The sequence below is a fragment of the Coffea eugenioides genome, chromosome 2 (genome assembly GCF_003713205.1).
Source record: "Coffea eugenioides isolate CCC68of chromosome 2, Ceug_1.0, whole genome shotgun sequence".
In the NCBI taxonomy this organism is placed as follows: domain Eukaryota; kingdom Viridiplantae; phylum Streptophyta; class Magnoliopsida; order Gentianales; family Rubiaceae; genus Coffea; species Coffea eugenioides.
This window is the reverse complement of record NC_040036.1, coordinates 74,217,546-74,240,109: the sequence shown is the minus strand read 5'-3', so window position 1 is coordinate 74,240,109 and position 22,564 is coordinate 74,217,546. Positions and strand designations below refer to the sequence as shown.

The window sequence follows — 22,564 nt, the reverse complement described above, 5'->3', positions numbered from 1 at the left end:
ATCCACAGCCATCTTCCCTGGCTTTTATAGTATAAATAGATAAGGCCCCGGACTGGAGTTAAAAAGAAAATTGCGCAGGTTGTTATCATCAACTGATTGAGGTGCTGATCAATTATAGTATAAAATGTGCCGCAAGATGTTCCAAGATAAGTTTTCTTGATCCGCATCCAATACTTTGATTTAACTTCAAGCAATGTCTGACTCCGAACTATATTAGCATGTTATTTTGGGATGCAAGTTAAAGAATCTTTTACCTTAAATATGCTCTTTTGGATTGCTATGTTCAATATTTTCGTTGTACTTGCAGGCCGTGTAAGTTTGTTCATTTGTAGCGCTATTTTTGTGATAACATTAATCTTCGGAATGCATTCCATAGAATGCCATTTTGCAGATGTAATATACAGCCTTGCGTTGCCATACTAGATCAAGAATCGAAATGAAGTAGTTTGAGAGATTTAGAGGATGCCTTTATTTCCCCCCCCCCCCCAAAACGATAAACTTTCATCGCATAAAAACTGTGTTACAAAATTCTGAGCAACTGCTCTATCATATCTTCCTTGGTTAGCGTATTGAGCCAAGTTGGGAAGTTTCTTTCCCAGGTTACAACAGTAATCAAGCTCAGAGCAAAATTTGCCAGCGTATGACTAACTACATTGTCTATTCTTCTAATGAAAGAGAAAATGCAAACATCAAACTCATTCTTCAACTTGATAATATCCTTCAGAATTGTAGTGCAGTACACATTCTCAGCAGAGTTTTCTTGCAGCTTCCGTACTACATTTTTGCAATCTGATCGAATCTTTATTTCCTTCCATCCTTTCTGTTTAGCTTTCATTAAGGCCATTTGTATGGCTAATTCTTCTTCCACAGTTGGTTCTGAAGAACATTTTTGAGGAATTGCCCACGTGGAGATCAGTTTCCCTTCTGAGTTTCTAGTCACTATACCCCATCCAGCTTTCCCTCTTGATGTCTGTACCGCTGCATCTATATTGATTCTGATGCATTTCTCCCTTGGTGGAACCCATCTTTTATCTTCTTCTTTAGGCTCTCTGATCTCCTCTTGTTCCATTGTAGCTGTTTGTGCTTCTTTGCACTCTATCCATTCTGATATGGCCTTGTTGATCTGTGTCATTGGTTGTCTCTTCATTGTGTTGAACTGGAACTCGTTCCTCGCCTTCCAAATCTGCCATAAAATATTGATGGTTAAAGCAATATGATCATGACCATTTTCTCTCTGGGTCACTCCCAGAAGCTCAGTGCCAGAAGTTGTCTCTATACTTTTTCAGTCCATCCCATTTTATAGGAGCACATTTCCATATTGCTTCTGCATTTTCACAGAAGAAAAACATGTGCTCTAATGTTTCCACTTGATTGCCACAGACACTTGCACGTTGTTCTCCTTTTCCCATCCTAGTCTTTTATCACTTCATTCACAAGTAGAAACCCCTTTAGGGATTTCCATATGAAGTGCTTCAACTTATGTTTCACATTCATTCCCCCCCAACAGTTTCCATATTCTTGTTCTGCTCTCATTTCTGCTACTTTCTCCACCTATGATACTCCTGGATATCTTCTTTCTTTTCAGTTCCCTCGCCAGCATATACCCAAATCTTACTGTATACCCACCAGTTGGTGAGTGAAAACAATAGAACCTGTCTTTTGCCTTGCATGTACTTGGAGGGATTTTTAGTACTTCTCTTGTATCCTCACTGAAAATGGACTCTATCAATTGCTTTTTCCAATTTTCATTTGTGATCAGCTCTCTTACTTTGCTTATATATCTCCCCCAGTGGTGGTGATGACTTAACCAAGCCATTTTCTCTCCCTAGAAGCCACTTATTGATTATGAAAGAAAAAAGGGATAATTATAGAAATCTCCCCTAAGGTTTTTGACAATTTCACTAGCCTCTTCTGAAGATTGTATTTATATACAAATCTCCCCTAAAATTTAACGTTTTGATAACAAAGTTAGTCCAATTAGAAAAATAATATTTAAAAAATACTTTAAGAAGAAAGATAAAAATTTTATTTCATAAATGCCCCTTATGTATGTATATAAATCGTATTAGTAAAAGAATAAAAATAATTAAAAGTTAGTAACAATTAATGAACACATTTAATCACTCAAAAAGTTTATATTTAATAAATTAGACAATACAAATAAGCAACAAAACTACACTAATAATTACAAAATTCAATAAAATAGACCAGTCATTTCTTTTAACTTGATGTTTGATATGATTCTTGTAATTTTGAATAGAAAAATTTTTAAATTTTGTCTTTCTTTTCCCTCATTTCTTCCTTATTTTCATGAAATTACTTTACAATTGTCTCATTTATTTTCATAAAATTACTTTACAATTGTCACAACTTTAAAAGTTTCAAAGAAAATTGAAATGAGAGAAAAGAAAGGCAAAGTTTGAAATTTTTTTTGTTCAAATTACAAGAATCATAACAAATATTATGTTAAAAAAGATGACTAGTTTGTTTTGCCGAATCTTGTAATTATTAGTATAGTTTTGTTACTTATCTGTGCTGTCTAATTTATTAAATATGAACTTTTTGAGTGGTTAAATGTGCATATTAATTATTTTTATTCTTTTACTAATACGACTTATGTCCATGCATAAGGGGTATTTTGCGAAATAAAAGTTCTAACTCTCTGCTTAAAGTACTTTTTTAATGTTACTTTTTCTAATTGCACTAACCTTTTTATCAAAATCTTAATTTCAGAGGAGGTTTGTGTAATTTTACAAACTTCAGAGGAGGTTAGTGAAATTGTCAGAAACATCCGGGGAGATTTCCGAAATTATCCCAAGAAAAATGGATGAAAGGCAGGAGGGTTCAAAAGGAAATAAGAAGATGCATATGAGGGCAATAGCGTCATACAAAAATTGGCCCGGGAAACCTTCGATCCCCCAATCTTTGTATAAATAGTAGCAGCCCAGGTCAGTGACTTCGTTTTAGGGTTCGAGACCCCGCCATGCGGCCTCCTCATCTTCACCATTGTTCTGTATCTCTTCTTCATTTTGTCTTGGGTTTCTTCTCAGCAGAAGCTTCTTTTTTTTTTTTTTGGTTTTCTGTTCTTGTTTTACCTTTACTCTGTATCTCTTCTTCTTTTCGTCTTCGTTTTTTTTCCCAATAGCAATTTCTTTTTTGATTTTTTTTTGGTTTATTGTTTCTGGTTTATCGCACATAGTTCTTCTTGGCAATTCAATCACAACAGTTTCCAAGATTTTATCTGTGCGTAAAGAAATCATCCATTCTGCTTGAGCTTTCTCCCCATGAAACTGTGGAGCTATGCTTCAATGGTAATGGCTGACACCTCAACTATGACATTATTCTTTCCCCTATAGAAAATGATATAATTTTTTCTTTCAAAACGTCCGAATCCTTGTCTTGCCATAATTGGCAAGAAATGGAAACAAAGTCAATTTTTTCTTTTTGGGTAATGCCCCTTTGATTTGAAGGCCAAGTTTATAAATTTGACACGTTATTGTCTTTTCTTTTTCATTTTTTGCACATAAACTCTCAAATGAGGCATTAGGTACGAGGTGCTTGGTCATATCAATGCTATGCTTGTACTACTAGTTATTGATGTATTGTTTGTGTTCTGCAAATTGAAAATAAAGAGTGGCACTTGGCTCCTAATCAAAGATTAATCGTTATGAATCTAACTCTTACTCTTTATTTGGATTGCATCTTTCTAGATTTTTTCTAGAAAAATTACTGTAGCGATGTAGCGATGTAAGGTAAAATGGTGATTGAAAAATGTGTCTACGGAAAACGTAATAATTTTTCTTTAGAAAATTACAATCCAACCACTCCTTAAACATTGAAGGATTTGTTGATCATCTGAAATGAAAAAATTGGATTAACTTCTTATATATAGATAGTGTAGTGATTTTTGTACACTAATAATTATGAATACATTATTGTATTTTTAAATTTGAATTCATGTTATCTGGTAATGATTTAAATTTATAACTGTAAAATATATTTATACTAATAGTGTACACAAAAATTTATTTTCAAAAATTTGACCTGAAAAATGTACACAATGTATAAAAATTTTACTCTAAAATTTGACAAAAAAAATCAAATCAAAAGAAGTACAAAGATGTAATGTTTTTTTACCCCTTTTATAAGAGAGACGAAAAAGGAGTCAAGAGAAGTATGATGGACGGATCAGATGTTTTATTGCATCGAGGGACAGCAGCCCAACCCAAACCCATCATTGTCTTGCTGCCCAGTTTCCGACCTCAACTAAGCTTGTTTTGGATTGGATCTAACTCTAGTATGTAACATTGGCGTATTTTTTATGACATGAAAATTTTGACCAAAAAATTCTCAAATCGAAAGAAGTGTAATTGACTTAGGAAATTGACGGAAAAGGAGAAATATGAATGGATAACATTTTATTGCATTCCAGGGACATGAGCCCATCCCAAACTGGACCAACTGGGTGGGATTTTGGCCCATTCCAACCCTAGAAATCTGTCAACTGGCAATCCACAACATCTACACCAAACTTTAGGAGCCTGGACCTGTGACAAACATTTTACCTTATGAAAATAATTTTAGGGAGATTTTACGGTCCTCTTTGGATATCATACGCCCAAGTTAAATTCACTGTTAGATAGTGAAAAATATGTTATTGGCTCTTAAACATTAACAATTCCAAAGATTTAAAATGCAAACTATTATTTTTATTGAAAGATACAAGTTGAAGGGATGGTATCCAAAAGGGACCATAAAAATTTTTCATAATTTAAACCAAGTAAAATTAGGGTTTGGAATCTTTTCTTGACCCAACAAAGAAAAAAAGAAAAACCCAATAATTTGAACAATACTGAATTCTAATTTCCTCTTAAAGAAGTCTAATGAAATGTTTAACTATATCCCCAAAACCCAATCTAGCTAGTAAAGACATTAGATAGGTAAGGTTCCTAGTTCAATTCTTAAACTCACGTCATTTTTCCCTTATCCCTTGTAAGGCTTAAGCTTAGAGTCTCCCCTTGTAAAAATAGAAATTGCTTAACTGCCATAGTGTGAGAAAATCACTGCAATACTTTCTTTTCCAATTTGGCAAAACGCAACAAGTACTTTAGACAAAGGAGAAAATAAAGTAATTTAGGTAAGCTAATTCTGTACAAATTTATTCTTAAGATTACAAATAACCCACATGTTGAGAATATTACAAATAATCAGTAAAACTAACCCATAAAATAGTGAGAACTACAACGCAATAATATTGCACACTCACTCATAATATTGCATATTCCCTCGAATTCTCCTTGATCCAGTTGAGCCCTTCTCTATTATAGGCTAGAATAGGAGTAATGTAACAATTAGTGACTGATCCAAAAAAAAAAAAAACAAAGAACTCATAAAGAGTGGAAAAAAATTGCTTATAATGAAATTTGAATTGAGAATTTTTTAGTCTTAGGGCTTGAATTTTAATCACTAAATCAATGATTGGCATATATATATATATGAACATTTTTAACATGCATGATCAGCTTGTGGAGGTTCAATTTTAACATGCATGATGAGTGTGGGCCGTGGGAAGGTTAAGGAAGAGTGGCCAACTCTAGGCTCCCGTTCTAAACAGAGGATAAAAAATCCACAAACACAAATGAGTTAGACATTTAGATTTGAATATCTTATGAAATGAGAGTATACTACTGTTACGGTATAAGGTCCAACAAGCTACTTAGGAATCTATGGACAGAAACATCATGATTTCAAGTGCCTAACCCTAGACGGATTGACATTTGTTGGAGCTCATCTTCATTTATATTGATTTTTCAGATTTTTTGTATTTATTAATCTCAAATTTATATATATATATATTTGTGTCATTTTTTATTTAATGTATTTCTAGTATTTAATACAAATTTATTAAATAAAATGATTTTTAAAAGAAAAAAAGAATAAACTCTACGCGAATCGGTCGATACTTGAATGCTCAAAATTATTCCGTCTTCCTCCTCATTTACTCCCCCATTCATTTACATCTGTGCTCTATAATTTTCCTTTAGTGCCATCACAAACCATAATTATGCGGTCCCATTCCAAATTTCCGATGCATTGATATGTTCATACTACTTTCCTTATTAATGCTGCTACTCCTTTCAAAACATTTTTCTTCCTTTCTTATCGACTAGCGATTGGATGATGCTAAATCAGATAACTCAACTTGAACTTGCGAACAACTCGGTCAATAACTTGACTCGGGTTCGTTTTGACCGAGTTTGAGTTTGAATTTGAATTTGAACTACTCATTTGATCTCACGAGTCAAGTTCGAGTTCCAATATTTTGTGTTAGAAAGTTTGATGAGCTTAATCAAGTTTTTTATAATATATATATATATTTAATTTTTTATATTTATTATTGTGAAATGTCAATAATGTCTTTTATTTAAGATTATATGTAAAATATTAATTTTTATTACGTGAGCTCGATTAGACTCGAATAGGCTCAATTGATTTTGATTTAATTCGATTAAATTTAATTAAATTCAAACTCAAGTAAGGTAAATTGAAATCAAGTTTGAAATTGAACTCGAGTTCGACTTCTAAAAGCTTGATGAGCTCAGGCTTGAACTTGACCTCAGTCATTTTACCTCGAGTCGAGATCGACTCGGCTCGTATGCACCCTACTAGGGATATTGCCAGAGCTAAAATCTTTCTGCCGGATCAATTTTGCACCAAATGCCCAAACTATCCTTACGGCCAGAGCTAAAATCTTCCTGCCAGAGCAATTTTGCACCAAATGCCCAAACTATCCTTACTCGGTAACTTGTGGCTGTATGGAAAACAGACCACTTTTCTTTCTGCCACTAGTCTCTGTCTTTCTGGGCAGTTCCATCTTTGTTTTTACATCTCTCAAATCCCAGTACCTCCATCCCCCTTCGATGATAAGATTGATCTTTGTGTGCCACCTTTTTGTCTCTCCCCTTTCGCTACTCTTCTATTTTGGTTCTTGGACAGCAAAATGAAATTCATAAAATAATCCATTTATCTTTTTGTTATTTTCTCCGTAAGAAGGATATGGGAGTTGTAGATTTAGGGTGTTTTATCGACAAACATAACTTTGATAATTTTATAAACCGTAATACAAGAAATATACTTTTTTTTTTCAGAGACGACAACTGTTATATAACCTAATATATATTACACTAGAGGGAGGAGACGGACCTAAAGAGGCCTAGAAGTAACTCGGAGGGGACTGAACCACCACCGGATCAGACGGGTGCACTATGTACCCGCCTAGATTTTTTCGAAGCCAAGCCACTTTAAATGTGGCATTTGGTGGGAGGCAAGGTTCAAACCTTACCTCCCACCCCACCAAACCTTAATGATTGGGTGGTGGCCACCAGCCTTTGGGCTGGTGGTTTAATACAAGAAATTTACTTGGCATATCTAAATTGTGGGTTTGGTCAAAAGGGAAAGCTTTGGGATACTAAACAAAAGACAGAACGGTTAGGGATTTTGGGCAGCAGATAAACAGGCTTGGATTGTTATTTTTTTTCATTTGGCAACTCGTTTATGAATGTTTCTAGCTGGACTGGTGTTGAGTTTCATGTTTGCGGCTTTGAATACTGCGAGGGCATTATCACTATGAAGCTGCTGCAAGTCTTTATGGGAGGAAGAGGAAGTGTGAATTCAGGGAAGAGAGGAAGAAGAAAGGCCCGCATGGCTTGGAAAACACTTACTGTTAACTCATCTGCCAATAGAGGGTAGTTAAGGTATTTGGAGTAAAATTGCCATGACAGAAAAATAATAGTATTTTTTTTGCCAAACACAATAGATTCTATGCTACACCTGCTCCTACTTTAGAGTCTAGATTAGGGGAAGAGGGGATCCAAAGGGACTAAAGGAAGAATTCGAAGGGGATTGAACCATCATCGATCCAGCACCTGTTGGCGAATTTTTTTTTGGAAATTTTGCATTTTTTTAGAATGTAGGTAAAGGGATTTGATCCTTTACCTATTCTCATTCTCCTTGGTGGTCAACTATTCTAGAAGTAGTTGGTTTTGACAGAAAAATAATAGCTCTGGCAATATAACAGTTATGTTTGGATAGCAAATTTTTTCAAAAAAATTTTTCGCTTGCATCATAAATACATTTCTCAATCCACCTTTTTATATTCCCAATCATCTTTTTATCTCACATATATCACATTACAAAAAGTATTACAGTAATTATTTTTATCCCAATTATTTGGAATAATACTCTATCCAACAATCCTTATCATTGAAAATTTTTCCTTTCAGGTCGGAACAAGGAAGGAAGAAGCCAGAAATGAATTTCAGATAATGAAAATTAACCACTATATCTTAAGGTTAAAGATGGAACTCTAACAGCATTATCTGATTTTGATGGAAAAAAAATCTCATAACACTAAATAGAACTTTGACTATATATATATACTAGGGGAAAAAACCCGCGCAACGCGCGGGAGTTTAGTGCTTGTAATTAGAGATGGTTAATAATTATTAATTGGTATTTTGTAGTATAAGAATTGAAGTATGACAATTTTATTATGTAATATTAAACATAAAAATCATTAGTCAAAATATATAATATGCAATGAAACATAATTATAAGATACGATCAACCACTTTGCATCTAACCTAGTTGAATAAAAAACCTACCTATATCGGCTCATGCACTTTAGGAATATTAAAATCTGTTATTTAGTTTGAATTTAATCTTGATATGAGGGCAATCCACCACATTATCTTGTCATACAAGTGAGATTTGGACAATTACATACTTAAAAAAATCATTGCTGGTGGAATTTCGGTTCTTGCAAGCCAAATTCTTGATTTTATATTGATTTTAAGGATATATCATCACGAAACCTCCATATTGACCAATCAATCAATTATGATTTATTGTATGGTTTAGGGCATATAGCAAAGAATCTTCTTCTCAATAAGGGTTACAATCACGAAACATCAGTTTTTGAGTTAATTGCAAAGATATACAACACCTAACACTCTAATTTAGAGAAATAATTACCTCAAAAAAGTACTAAAGCATCTTAATCCACTCAATTCAAGAAAATAATTAAAAGTAATGAAATACATACTTTAGATTTGCAGCCAAATAGTTTTAAGTAGATAGTTAAACATATTGACAAATCAAATGAAGTGAAAATTTGCCTAGATGGAATCATCAATAAAATAGTAAACGATTTGAAAATTACCATAACTAATACTCCCTCCGTCCCACTTTGATAGTCCTGATTTTTTTTTCACACAGTTTAAGAAAAAATAGTTAACTTTGTTGGAACAATCAATTTAGGTAACTATTTTCCTAAAATACCCTCACATTAATTAGAGTACAACTTTATGGGAACTTGAATTGATGGTAAATAAAGAATTAACTCTCATTAAATGAGGTAGGTTTATAGTAACAACAACTTACATTGAATAAGGATATTTCATAAAAATTAAAATACAACTATATTTTTCAATTGAAAAGTGGACTACAATTTGGGACGGACGAAAAAGGAAAACATGACTATCAAAATGGGACGGAGGGAGTAGTTAAAACAACAAAAGAAGTAGCTACAGTCTATAAATGGAAAATTTTATGATGATAAACTTATTTTAAACCACAAATAACAACTAACAAATGTGATCTCCTACCTATTAAGCTTGTCTAACATGGATAATTGAATTAAAACACTAAAAACTTATTGCACATACAACTTGCAAGATTATAGATTTCTTCAACCAAAAAGTAAATTGGTTAAAGAAAACATACCTATTGAGAAACAAATAGGTTGCATGATTGTGATGGAACAAAACTATAAGTAAATGAAATGAATTTGAATAGATGGGGGTTGCCATGGTAATGGTCAAGAAACTAAACTTCTCTACTAATTGGTATTGATTATGTCTTAACATCTATATATAATAAGTTTTGCAAATAACTGATGATAAAGGCTTTAGAAAATTAAAAGACTTGGATATTAATACAATTAAATGATTAGAAGGGTTTTTATGTAATTTCACTAAAACACAAGCTGAATTCAGTTGTACCCAATGTTGGATCGGATATCGAACACTACCACATGTCAAACTTAAACCTAGCTTTGAATGTCTGAAAGGACATCTAAGTAATTACAACAAAATCAAATTAACTACAATGACTCATATTCAATATTCTAATTGCACTTCAAACATTCTCGCGTTTCCAAAATAGTCCCACCCTTGCAGTTGAAATCCAAAGATCATCTTTACCCTAAACTCATTCTTATATAGTATAAGGATATATATATATATATATTACATTTCTAGTTGAATTAATATCTTACTATTACATTTTAGTGCATTTATATAATTGAAAATTTATAATACGAAGTATTCATTCAGTATAAATATTTTACTTAGAAAATCTTTTAAATTGTGATTTTCAACTCTCTCTCTAAAGTCTAAATACTCTATCAAATCAAACTAAGGACCTGTTTGGAACCCAGTTTTTTGGATAAGTATTTTATCTACTAGTTTTTTAACAACTTTTGCTACAGGAATCCCAAAAATCTTCTCAAAATTTTTTACCTACACACCTCAAAATACCCAAAACACACCAAAAAAAATTCCCTTCCCTTTTTTCCTTCTTCCTCCCCCATCCCAACCCAACATCACCGCCGGTTCCCAAAACACACCACCACCGTTTCGTCCCCCAGCCTGCGCGCGCGTTGCGGCTGGGTCGTGAGTCCGGGCTGCTTCTGGTGCGCTGTGGAGAAGAGGAAAGGCTGAGCCTGGGCTGCGTCTGGTCGCAAGCCTAGGCCTGCCATCGTCTGGTGCGGCTGGGCTGCAGGGGAAGGGCAGGGCAAATGGCGGGGGGAAGGGGGAAAAGGAGGGCAGAGGGTGGCGGGCAGGAGAAGAGGGAAAGGTGGCGCAAAGGGGTGGCGGGGGAGGGCAGTAGGCGGGGGAAGGTGGAAAGAGAGGGCAGTGCGATGGCGGGGGAGGGGAGGGCAATGGCCGGGGGAGGGGGGAAAGGGAGGGCAGAGGGGTGGCCGGGGAGGGCAGTGGGCAGGGGAAGGGGAAAGAGAGGGCAGTGCGGTGGCGAGGGAGGGGGGAAAGGGAGTTGCTGGTGCAAGGTAACGGGGAAGGGGAAGGGGGAAGCAAGAAGAAGAAGAGATGAAAGAAAAGGAAAGAAAGAAAAAGAAAGAGAAAGAGAAAGAGAAAAAAAAAAGAAAAAAAAATTTTACCTTACAAAAACTTCTACAAATTTTTTTTAAAAACTTCTACAGTGCACTACAGTAAAGTTTTAAACAAACTCCAAAAAAACTCAGGTTCCAAACAGGCCCTAAGACATTGAATTTGAAACCATGCATTCAATGAGACAGAAAAGGCAACTTTCTAAAGTTTACCATAAAAGGAACAGTGCACTTGAGAGTTGAGAGGGAAACGGGGTCGAAGGGGAGTAGTTCAGCCACAACCATATATATCCATCTTCAAATGCACTTGACTACCTTCCTACATCATTTCAAATATTCAACCTTTTCAGCTTTTCTTCTTCTTCTTCTTCTCCTTGTTCATAGCCAAAAAGCAGCCACAAAATGGAGGGCATCGAGCATAAGAAAGTGGACTTAAATGGCATAAACATGCACGTAGCTGAAAAAGGTGAAGGCCCAGTAGTCCTCTTCCTCCACGGCTTCCCTGAGCTCTGGTACACATGGCGCCACCAGATCACGGCGTTCGCCACCTTAGGCTACCGTGCCGTTGCGCCGGACCTCCGTGGCTACGGGGACACTGATGCTCCTTCTTCTATATCCAGCTACACTTGCTTCCACATTGTAGGTGACCTCGTGGCCCTCATTCAGTCCCTAGGCGTAGCCCATGTTTTCTTGGTGGCTCATGACTGGGGTGCCATGATTGCTTGGTACTTGTGCTTGTTTAGGCCTGACATGGTGAAGGCATTTGTGAGCTTGACTGTGCCTTTCCGGCCAAGGAATCCTAAGATGAAGCCCATTGCCGGCTTGCGGGCATTTTTTGGGGAGGAGTATTACATGTGCAGATTCCAGGTTTTTTTTTTTCCAGATGACCAAAAGCATTTAGATTTGAAATAAGCTTTTTAAGTATGACTCTTTTTTTTATTATTATTATTATTTTGGAAACTTTTTATGTTCGACTTTGAACCAAAAGGGGTTTGTTTCCATAGATCTATTTGCTTCTTGGACAATAGGGAATGAAATGAAATGGATCATGCGTCCACTTTGATTAACCTCTCACTGACTTATTTCCCGTTTGAATTGCATTTTTTGGGAGTTTTTGAGGGAAAATTACTATAAAAAATAAAATTTACGTCAGATAAAAAGATAATTAAAAATTATGTTGAACAAATATTCACAGAGTAGAACCACGAAATTTTTCAATTGAAAAATACAATCCAAATGGAGCCTTAGTATCTGCCTATGAAATCTCGACTCTTGGCCTCAGCCACTTGGGTTGGGTCGGGTAATGGTTGGGTGGTTAGGGTTGCCTTGTAAATCATTTAAGGGGATCATTTAAGGGGATCATTAATTCCACTGGGAGCCAGGGTTATATCGTTTACAGAGTCCACCGGATATAGTTCGGAGATGGATGAACTTGGATATTGCCGGAGTAACTACCCCGCGTTTAGTATCTATGTATTGAGCTGCTTAGCTCTCCTTGATAACCAAAAAAATATATATATTTTTCTGTGGACATTAGTGTATGCTTATGAAATGTATATGTTAGAAAAATATCAAATCAACTAAATTACGGTTCACGAGATTCACCAATTTAGTTCACGGTGTCTGCTCAAAGAAAAAATTGTCATGTGACACCTTAATATTGAAAGTTAGGCTACTTGCCAGTACAATTGACTGGTGTACTTGTCACATGACACATCAAAAAGTTGCAAGATAGCTACTTGTCACCAAGAAGATTATTCATGATGTTTTATGTTATTTGAGGGGTTTTTTAGTTTTAGAAATCTGATTTACGTAAGGGAAGAAATTCTTGCGAAAGATTAGAATTTGTCCAAATTTGTGAAACCATGCACAATTCTTAAGTGAGAAGGAGAGGATAAATACGGATTTGACTCCTCTCAAGTGGATCCTGTCTCGATTTTCGACAATGCACATCTGAATGAATGATATGTGTCTTTATTTATTATAAATAAATGTGATCATTTTAAGCTCGACTAATTCTAACCAGTATTAATAAATGAGGACACGTATCATGCATTCAGATGTGTACTGTAAGAAATGGAAAGAAAATCTACGGTGAGAAGCCAAGTCCAATAAATACTACAACGTGTATACTAGATCTGAACCCAAAGAAAAGGGCTATTTTATTATGGCACCCCATATTCTAGATTAATAACTCTACAAATGCAGACAAAATTATTTTGTCAGCAAAACCACTGCTCCCAGTAAATGAGACGTAGGCATTAAAGACGTAGGCAGGTCATATAATTCATTGTTTGTGGGCTATGACCTGTTGTTCGTGGTTCATAAGCATTTTTTCTTGAATGCCAATTCAGTCTTCTTGAATGCGCCGTTTCCATTACCTAAATTCCAGTTGCATTTATGGCCATAATTTAAGCCCTGCATCTCCCATATTAAAAGGTAAAAGCCAAAAATGAGAGTAGAGTAAAATGGTTTCATTCATTTTGTTTGGTTTGAATATGGGAAAAAAAAAAAGAACATTTGAAATTTTGTTTAGATCGAGAAAAGAAAAGATCAAGTGTTAATTAATAGGATAAGAAAAAAATGACTTTTTAAAAAAATTTAAGTTATTTTACTAGATGTCATTCTCTTTCATTCTATTCCTGCTCGCTTTTGGATCGAAATCATACTTCAACAAAATAACTAGATCGTTTCCTTTCCATTCCCTTTCTATCCTTTTCTTTTCCTCTCAAGAATCAATTAAAATGAGCACAATCAAATCCCTTCAATTTCTTTCCTTACGTTTCTGTCCGACTCCCTCAATCCAAACCTTTAAAAACGTTTTAGATGGATAAATTTGTCGCATAATCTCTATCAAAGCTATGTATAATTGATTGTTAAAACTATAGGTCTCCATATCCCTAGTTTAAGGTGTAATTGTTTAATACAAGTCCTTTGGACATTGGTCATGGTCTTTGATTTCTCAATTATTTCCACTTGAATTAATTGCAATATATACCCTTGAAATGTCACCTATTTGCACTATAGACCCTCAACTATCAATTTATAGCATCAAGTTGTCCCACCAGGCACTGGATTTGAATGACTTAGCTTGTAGAATCTGCACTTTACACTCTTAAATGCATGAATTTGCACTTTATGACTTGAGTATCTATGCCATGTCCTATAACACACATCTTGGTAATATACAACCGACAATAAAATGTTTATCGTTAGCTGTACGATTGTGTTTGGATTGCATTTTTCTAGATTTTTTTGTAGAAAAATTACTGTAGCGATTTGATATATGTGAGGTAAAAAAGTGATTGGAAAATGTAGCAATTTTTCTTTAGAAAATTGCTGTCCAAACAAGGCCTTAAGTATTTTCATGTCACAGGAACCTGGAGAGATTGAGGCTGAAATTGCAAAATATGGGAGCAAAGCAGTACTCAAGAAAATTCTTACAGATCGTAAACCTGGTCCTCCTTGTCTACCAAAGGGGAACCCTTTTGGGATTTCACCTGATACTGACATCAAATTGCCCGCCTGGCTATCAGAAGAAGACTTGAAGTACTATGCTAACAAATACGCCCAGAAGGGCTTCACTGGAGGATTGAACTACTACCGTGCATTGGATTTGTACGTTTTCTTTCTTGATGAATTGCCTTCTTGGTTTTCGTGTTCTTGTCGCTAGTCTCCATTTATGCATCCACATTCCAATTGGAGCAAATCTGGGATCATACTTGATAGACTTGTCTCAGGTGCAGTTCCCTCTTAAACCATTGCAAAACACTATTAAGTCCATTCTGTTTAGTTTTACACAGCAAAGTTAGAAAGAACTGAGCTCTTTAATGATCATCACAGTTTTATGAATGTCGTTAGGGAAAAAATTGGTCAAAATTGAAAAATAGTGAAAGATTAAACATGGAGACTAATGAATCTAAAGGATAGAATGCATTGAGAAAATTCCCTTGGCTTTCTTCCTGGTTTTAAAGACGGATTTTGCCTTTCATAGTAATCTTTCCACACCGTTGCAGAAACTGGGAGCTGACTGCAGCATGGACAGGAGCACAAGTGAAAGTTCCTGTGAAATTCATAGTCGGAGACTTGGATATGGTGTATACCACTCCAGGGACACAGGAATACGTACATGGTGGCGGCTTCAAAAGGGACGTGCCATTCTTGGAAGAACCTGTGATAATGAAGGACGCGGGCCACTTCCTCAACCAAGAAAGAGCTGAAGAGATCAACCATCACATCCATCATTTCATCAAAATGTTCTGAGAGCTACTTGTGGTAATATGCCCTGCGGTTCTGCAGAGTGGCAATTGAACATTTAGAAGCTTGATTTTCCGCTAGGTATTCTCAGTTATGTCTGTTTGCTGTTCCTGCTGCAGGATTTCCTTCTTTGATTTTTTATTTTATGGTAAAGCTTCAAGATCATTCAATTCTTACTATCAATCATCCATTGAACAATTCTGTAACGCTTTGGATAAGAATCCAGTATCACCTGTATTTTGCAACGTCAAGCACTTGATCTAAGATCTATAGGACCATGAACCCAAGAGCTAGTCAGATCTCAGCCAAAGCTGGAAGACTGACAACTACTGCTAGGTAAGGGGAGAAACAAGCTCATCAGGTTTGCCTCACCACTAGGTTTCATGTCAAATTACACTTCAGCACCATGTAATCATTACCTGAGTTCAGAAATTTGTCTTGTACTCAACTGTGAAATAAAGATGCATCCATTCTTATCTCATAACCTGTTGGATAAGTACTCCACGTAGAACTAATAAAGCAAACCCAAGACAATTATCAAAAGAAGATGGCCATTGGAGCTTCAACATATAAGGTAGGCTTGTCTCTCCAACAAATTTTAACGGGTTCCAACTTCTATTTTCACGATTTCTCGAAAATTTCTACATTTTTTTGGCTCAACTATGCAACAAAATTGAAGAGATGACTATAGTTCAGCCTCAAGATGTTTGAGGACCAGCCCCCGCTTTAAGATCCACACTCAAGAGGGGCATAACCTAACATTCATACAATTGTTATACATTTTCAGAACCAAAACCTGTAAACCCTCCAAGGCAGAAAAAAGGGTCTCAAGAAAACTCTGACTTTACCACCAGCATCCAGATTAACTGAAAACTATTGCAGAAAAGAAAGCAGCTTTTCTAGCAGGTAAAACTTATTCATTTTCTTGCAAATTGGACATCCTTTGACCGTTGTGTCAGCTCAATCCAAACGCTCCATCTGTAAATACACTTTGAATTAATGCCATAGATAACAATTTGCTTAATGAAATGTAGCTAGCAGAACAAATAGAAAAAAATTTTCCATTTGATGAACAAATCAATGAACTCAACTTACTTAACCACTTACAATGCCAAAATCTAAAGAAACTGCTGATAAGATGCAATTCCGATGGTTGTAATACTCATGAGGAAATTTCAAGAAATACAGAAAACCTCCAAAAGAAAAATAAAACCACCTTAATGCTTTAAGAGACCAAAGAAATGAACTAGAAAAGAATATACCTTCCAGAGTCCATCGTTAAGATAATGCATATTATCCACACCAATTCCTTTATTGATTGACCTTCTGCAATAGCACAGAATAATTTTTAAAACATAGTGAACGTACTCACCAACATAACATGATCAAAACGAAGAAAATGCAAAGCGAAAAAGGAAAGAAACATAAGAGGACAGTCGAAGTTTCCTAACAGCTTACAACAAACTTACATATCTTTAGCTGACATTTTAGTAAAACCAATAGCGAGAGCATGTTGCTTTCCTTCAGCCATTATAGCCTGATAATTGAAGTCAACGAGTCATAAATTTTAAGACCACAATCAAACCAAAATTGATACAACTATGGCACAACAGCACATCAAACCAAATATCTTTATATATCTAATTAGATTATAGAAATGGACATGGTAAAGCAATGAAGAATATGATTCTTGTACTTACCACAGGGGAATCGGCTTCCACGTCATCATCCAAAGCACCTCCAGGAGACGTAAGCCCAGGACACATAATATTCGCACCAGATAGGACAAATTTAATCGCGCCCCTATCAACTTGGAATTTTTTCATGATATTTGGATCTGTGAAAGAGAGAAATACATGCAAAAGTAATTATAGACTAGTTTTGACAACCCTTAGACTATAATGATTTTGATGCCACAACTTGCTCAAGGAAACATGTTTAATGTGCAATATTAAATTTTTTTACTCCAACATAATGTAAGCAACACCTGTCCCCTAATGAAAAAAGAGTTTTAAAAAGAAACTTCTTCTTGAATCAGCAGATAAGTGCAGTTTTGATCAGAAATCCCTGCAGAGTAAAGCAATAAGAAAAGAAGAGTTCCACTCTGCCGATGGAAAACAAGGAGAAAACATTTACTTCTCAGGAGCAAACTACTAAAGGTGCTCATAAATTGTCAAAGCATTTTCCATATCATCCAACTTAGCCTCCAGCAATAGTAATCCTGAAACTGTTCAGCATTTTTCTTTTTCTGGTTGAATGAGAATCCTTGAGTACAGTCTAAACTTTTGCACACTCAAGGCAACCAGCACCACATTCAAATATATTTGTTTAAGCAGCTAAAAACATAATGAACCTATTGACTGTACTATTGCTGCATACTTGTTTATGCATGCTAATGACAGGTGACTGCAACGCATCTCTCAGCCACCATCTCTCTAGGGCTCTTAAACTGTTCTGTTCTCATTTCAACTGTGTATAAGTCAGCACCAGTTGAAATCTGGTTTTTATTTTTACATTTTTTGTCTTGATGTTGAAGCACTTTTTATGATGTCTTTCTGTCATTCCTTCACAGTAATCCAAGAACAGTTAACATCGATTATCTGAGGATTGAACAAATCATGCTGGATGACAGAACCATTCCATATTAGTGACTACAATTTCTTGAGACCCAAAGGTGGCAATCAACATGACAAGGTAACACCACACTAGATTATCCTGTGAAGATAAGAATTTTTTACACACAAGTACACAACTCACTGGGATATATAGTTAAGCATATAATAAATGGATTAACACAACTAAACTTTTGTATCAAAGTATGATGTGATCTATATAAATGACATACTACATTTTCTTTTCGTACATAATTCCACAGAATAGGTACAATGGTTCTCCTAAGAAACTGATGTGTACATGACTCAGTTTGTGGTTCGACACCATTGTATTTTGCGTTTAACAGCATTGCTTACATATCTCATTGCAGGTAAAATTACTTTTAGTGATCTCATTGTTAGTATGCAAAATGCAGCAGGGAACCCCAGTGTTACGCTTCTTTTTTTTTCTTGGTAAATTAACATAATGCTGGATCATATGTCAGCTAGCTGGTTGTTGAAAGCAATTATCCAAACAGAAACAAGATCTTCAATATGAAAACCAAATGGTTCACAAATGAAAACTAAGAAGGATGACTGCTAGAATCAAACTCTCTGCATCCCAGCATTTTGCATCTTATACTAGTTTTAAACTTGGACCTGGACATGGATTGAGGACCATCGCCAATCCAACCAAATTACCCAATAGATCTTAAACAAGACATTTAGATGCAGGTTTTTTAAGTATGATATCTTATAAGCCTTTCAAATATTCAAATGTAGATTATTAAACGAACTCTTCATTGCAAATGGACAACTTCGTAATAAATAAGCTACATTCTGTAACTTTGTAAAAAAATGTGCTACAAGTTTTCAAACTTACACAAGCTTGATACATATCTTCATAGTATTAAACCAGATTCCTGGTATAGACTACAACTGCTGACATTCCCTGGGGCAATCATTTGGAAATTTTAAAGGAAATCAGTGGTGGATTATATTTCTCTCTTTCTCTCCCCCCATTCCCCGCTGCATATTGAGCTTCTATTCCCCCTGGAATACAACTGACTTACCATGCATGTTGAGACATTGTCAAATCAACAGGAAACTTTTTAGCCTAAATACATGATAGATGGCAATGTTTAGAAGAAATTAGAGAAATGGGGTAGAAACTATGTAATGAATGACCGACTTACATTGATGAAGAAGTCGAAGAGTAGGCATGTACGGTCCATCACGTATATTGAAGAAAAGTGGCACATTGTTCACTATAACAAGATTCAGATGATTTGGGCTTACAAACAGAAAAGAAAGCAAAAGAAGAGTAGAAAGTTAGATTCAAGGTCATAATCTAATTGATAAAAGGCAGAAGTAAAATACAAGGATTTAAAGATCATTGAAGAAAAGAAAACCATTTTGCAACTATTAGGGGGGATTTCTTAGGAAGCAAATCGTCCAATACTGGTTCAAGTCCTGGATACTGCAACAAAAAGGATTACAAGATTGATAAGTGCTAGAACTAAAGTGAAAGTACAGAGTAATGTGATAGGTATAGCCCTAATTAAGACCTCTTCCGCAATACTTTGGCGGATTCTGCGTTGCACAGATGCCTTTACTTGGTTTTGGCCAGAAACTTCTTCGGATGTGAACCTGCAAAACATTCAAAGGAAAATACCCAAAGGGTTATTTTACTCTGCATATTAGTAACTGCTAAAGAACAAGACTGCAGGACCTGAACTCCTCAAACAAGTAACTTGAACATCATTAACATCAACTACAGTTTGTTTGAATTTAATCACAGAGGACACAAATGGTGTTTAACTCAATACAACACAAACGGTGTCAACCTTGATATATGGCAAAAGTGTTGCAAACCAACATAAGCCAGAGTTTCTTTCACGCACTTGTTTAGCCATTATTCCACACAGCGAAGGAATAAAAATTCAACTTAAATGGCAATATGATTACATGACTCCTACTCTCCTCATTTGCCTAGGTCCTGAAACTATTCACCTCATTAGTCCTATTGCCAGGTTGATTAGAATTTCATTTCTTCCACCTAAGGGTGAGGGTGGACCAGGGACTATAAAAAATGAATTTGAAAGGAACAAATAAAATCTCCTTCAACTCAGCAGACGACCAGCCATACAGACTGTCAATAGTTCATATAATCCCTTTCTCCTCAAAACCTTGCAACTTGAATAACAGTGATAGAATAAAGTTAAACTACTACACTTCCAAACCGGTATCTCTTCACCTTCACTTTCTTTCAAATAACTTTCCTCAACAGCTTATATCCGTACTATATGAAACACCAAAAGTGTCTCGAGTATTTCAGGAAAACATGTTTTTGAAGCTCTTACACAGTTCATCACCCTTGATATCAAATAAAAATCTTCCTCGCCGCAAAAAATCTGTATCATATTTAATGTCAAATTTCGATTTTTCAACGATAAATGCTATCTATCTTCCCTACTTATCCCAGAGAAAATCCTTATCTAAGCTATTCACTGCAACAATTAATTGCTCTCAAACCCCCAATGACCTTACAACCCAGAAGCCCAACTCACAAGATGAATCCCCAAATCTAACAATAACTTGAAAACAACGAACAAACAAACAAAACAACAGGCAGAGATAATACAACAAACCCACAAACTAACACACAATACACAATTAAATCAGCAAAATCACGAAATGGGATTCCAATTGAAAACCGAGAGTTAAACTACTTGAACCCAAACACAAACGTTAATATCTACATTGGACAAGTAACCCTTCCTCCCAACCCAAGAAAAAATGAAAGAATTTTGCAGCATAAATTAGTAATCAGAAGAATCTAAGAGTGTCAGAGGAGGAATAACGAAAACTCACTTCTTGAACATTTTTTGCTCGATTTTCCGAGAAAGACACAAGGGTTTAAGCTGAGGAGGGATTTAGTGAAATGGAAAGTATGTGCTCCTGAATTATGAACAGAGCTTTATATGAATGGCCTCGAGTTAAAAAGTTAAAACAGCCGCGTTATGACCAAGCTAAAGTTGAATCCAGAGATCGTGGTTAGTGAGACACCAGTATAAAGCTCAAAAGTGCGAAAAAAAAAATTTTCAGGAAACTTCTTTTTTTTTTTTGTTTTGTTTTGTTTTTTGTGAATAAAAATTTAGATAGGTTGGACTCCAATCACTGCCACAAGCTTAGGAATGCCATACCAAAAGGAAAAAAAATGGAATTCAATATGCTTCTTTTTTTTTATTAATAAAACTTTGAGTGGATTCGATTCCAATCACTATCACGAATCAGAAAAATATCATACATATAAAAGTTTTTATAGATCACCCGTCAATTCTCACATGAGCTCCCTTACAAAACCTCACATGAGTAAAGGAATTCGAACACACATAACATTGTGTTCATTAGTGTTGCATATTTTAATAAAAAAATATCACATGTTTATTTTGAATTCAAACACAATAAATTATAAATTTTTTAATGAATTTTCAGTTATAAATTCAATCATTCAGAAGTGTAACTTATGTTTTAAAAATGAGATTTATGTCTTAAATTGTGTAACCTACGTAATGATTAGATTTATGAATTCATTTACTGAATTTTTTACCGTTATACAATGAATCTGGACTTTTCAATTTGTAACTGAAAATATGAGGTGTTAATTTCTCTTAATGTTCGTATTTTTAATTTCTTAGCCTATAAATAGAGGCATCTATCAACAAAACCTTTAGCCATCTCTAAACTATCTTCTACTTTTCTTTCTCTTACTATAATTGAATTTTAGAGGGCAAAAAACAGTGTTGTATAAGGCTTTTGTCTTACTCCAATAGCGTAGATTGGAGTAGACTACAGTGAAAAAAAGGTTAGACTGTTGTATCTTGGAGGCAACGTGCTGAAACTTACTACACCGGAAAATAGTCCATAGGGACGCAAATCGTTTTAAAGAGAGTGATCTAATCCGTACCTCAATTCATGCCAAATTAACATTTTATGGTACAAATTATTTGCATTTTTTCATGCAATATTGAGGTATGAAATTTTTGTTAATTTTTTTTGTTAAATTTCAGTAGAAAATTATAAGTAACAATAATTTCTCTAATGAAATTAAACAAAGAAATTAAAAAATGTTTCATACCTCAATATTGCATTAAAAAATGCACATAATTTGTGCCATAAAAATTTAATTTGACATGGATTGAGACGTAAATTAGGTCGCTCTCTATAAAACGATTCGCGCCCCTATGGAGTATTCTCCAGTGTAGTAGATCTTAGCACGTTACCTCCAGGATACAATAGTTCAGCCTTTTCTTCACTATAATATATTCCAATTTGCACTATTGAAGTAAGACAGAAATCTCGCACAACACTGCTCTTTACCTTATAAAATCCAATTATAGTGAGAGAAAAGTAAAGATAGTTTAGAGATGGCTGAGTATGTCTCAGGTTTTGTTGATAGATGCCTCTATTTATAGGTTGAGAAATTAAAATACCAACTTTAAGAGAAATTAACACCTCATATTTTCAG

At 35.1% G+C, this 22,564-nt stretch overlaps 2 protein-coding genes across 3 annotated transcripts; one reads left to right on the top strand and one right to left on the bottom strand.

The window, feature by feature from the left end:
- The first annotated feature begins 11,519 nt into the window (after positions 1–11,519).
- Positions 11,520–16,115, top strand: LOC113762460 (epoxide hydrolase A-like). Its single transcript, XM_027305918.1, has 3 exons — positions 11,520–12,052; positions 14,562–14,803; positions 15,202–16,115. The coding sequence occupies exons 1-3, from the start codon at positions 11,588–11,590 to the stop codon at positions 15,446–15,448; spliced, it is 954 nt and encodes a 317-aa protein (XP_027161719.1). The 5' UTR covers positions 11,520–11,587; the 3' UTR covers positions 15,449–16,115.
- On the bottom strand, positions 16,001–21,078 carry LOC113762461 (malignant T-cell-amplified sequence 1 homolog). 2 transcript variants are annotated; one of them, XM_027305919.1, is made up of 8 exons: positions 20,908–21,078; positions 19,602–19,683; positions 19,446–19,513; positions 19,230–19,327; positions 17,143–17,279; positions 16,912–16,979; positions 16,705–16,768; positions 16,001–16,420 (listed from the first exon to the last, which is right to left on the bottom strand). In XM_027305919.1, exons 1-8 carry the CDS (start codon positions 20,916–20,918, stop codon positions 16,403–16,405), a joined length of 546 nt encoding a protein of 181 aa, XP_027161720.1. In that variant the 5' UTR covers positions 20,919–21,078; the 3' UTR covers positions 16,001–16,402. The 2 variants fall into 2 exon arrangements, with proteins under 2 accessions (XP_027161720.1, XP_027161721.1); XM_027305920.1 differs by lacking the exon at positions 20,908–21,078 and having other exon boundaries at positions 19,602–19,694.
- Positions 21,079–22,564: the final 1,486 nt, after the last annotated feature.

Coding starts and splice junctions, on each gene's coding strand:
- LOC113762460 (XM_027305918.1), top strand. CDS start 11,588: ATGGAGGGCATCGAGCATAAGAAAGTGGACTTAAATGGCATAAACATG. Junction 12,053..14,561: donor ATTACATGTGCAGATTCCAG/GTTTTTTTTTTT, acceptor TTCATGTCACAG/GAACCTGGAGAGATTGAGGC. Junction 14,804..15,201: donor TACTACCGTGCATTGGATTT/GTACGTTTTCTT, acceptor ACACCGTTGCAG/AAACTGGGAGCTGACTGCAG.
- LOC113762461 (XM_027305919.1), bottom strand. Junction 19,514..19,601: donor GCCAAAGTATTGCGGAAGAG/GTCTTAATTAGG, acceptor TTTTTGTTGCAG/TATCCAGGACTTGAACCAGT. Junction 19,328..19,445: donor CCCCTAATAGTTGCAAAATG/GTTTTCTTTTCT, acceptor TCTGTTTGTAAG/CCCAAATCATCTGAATCTTG.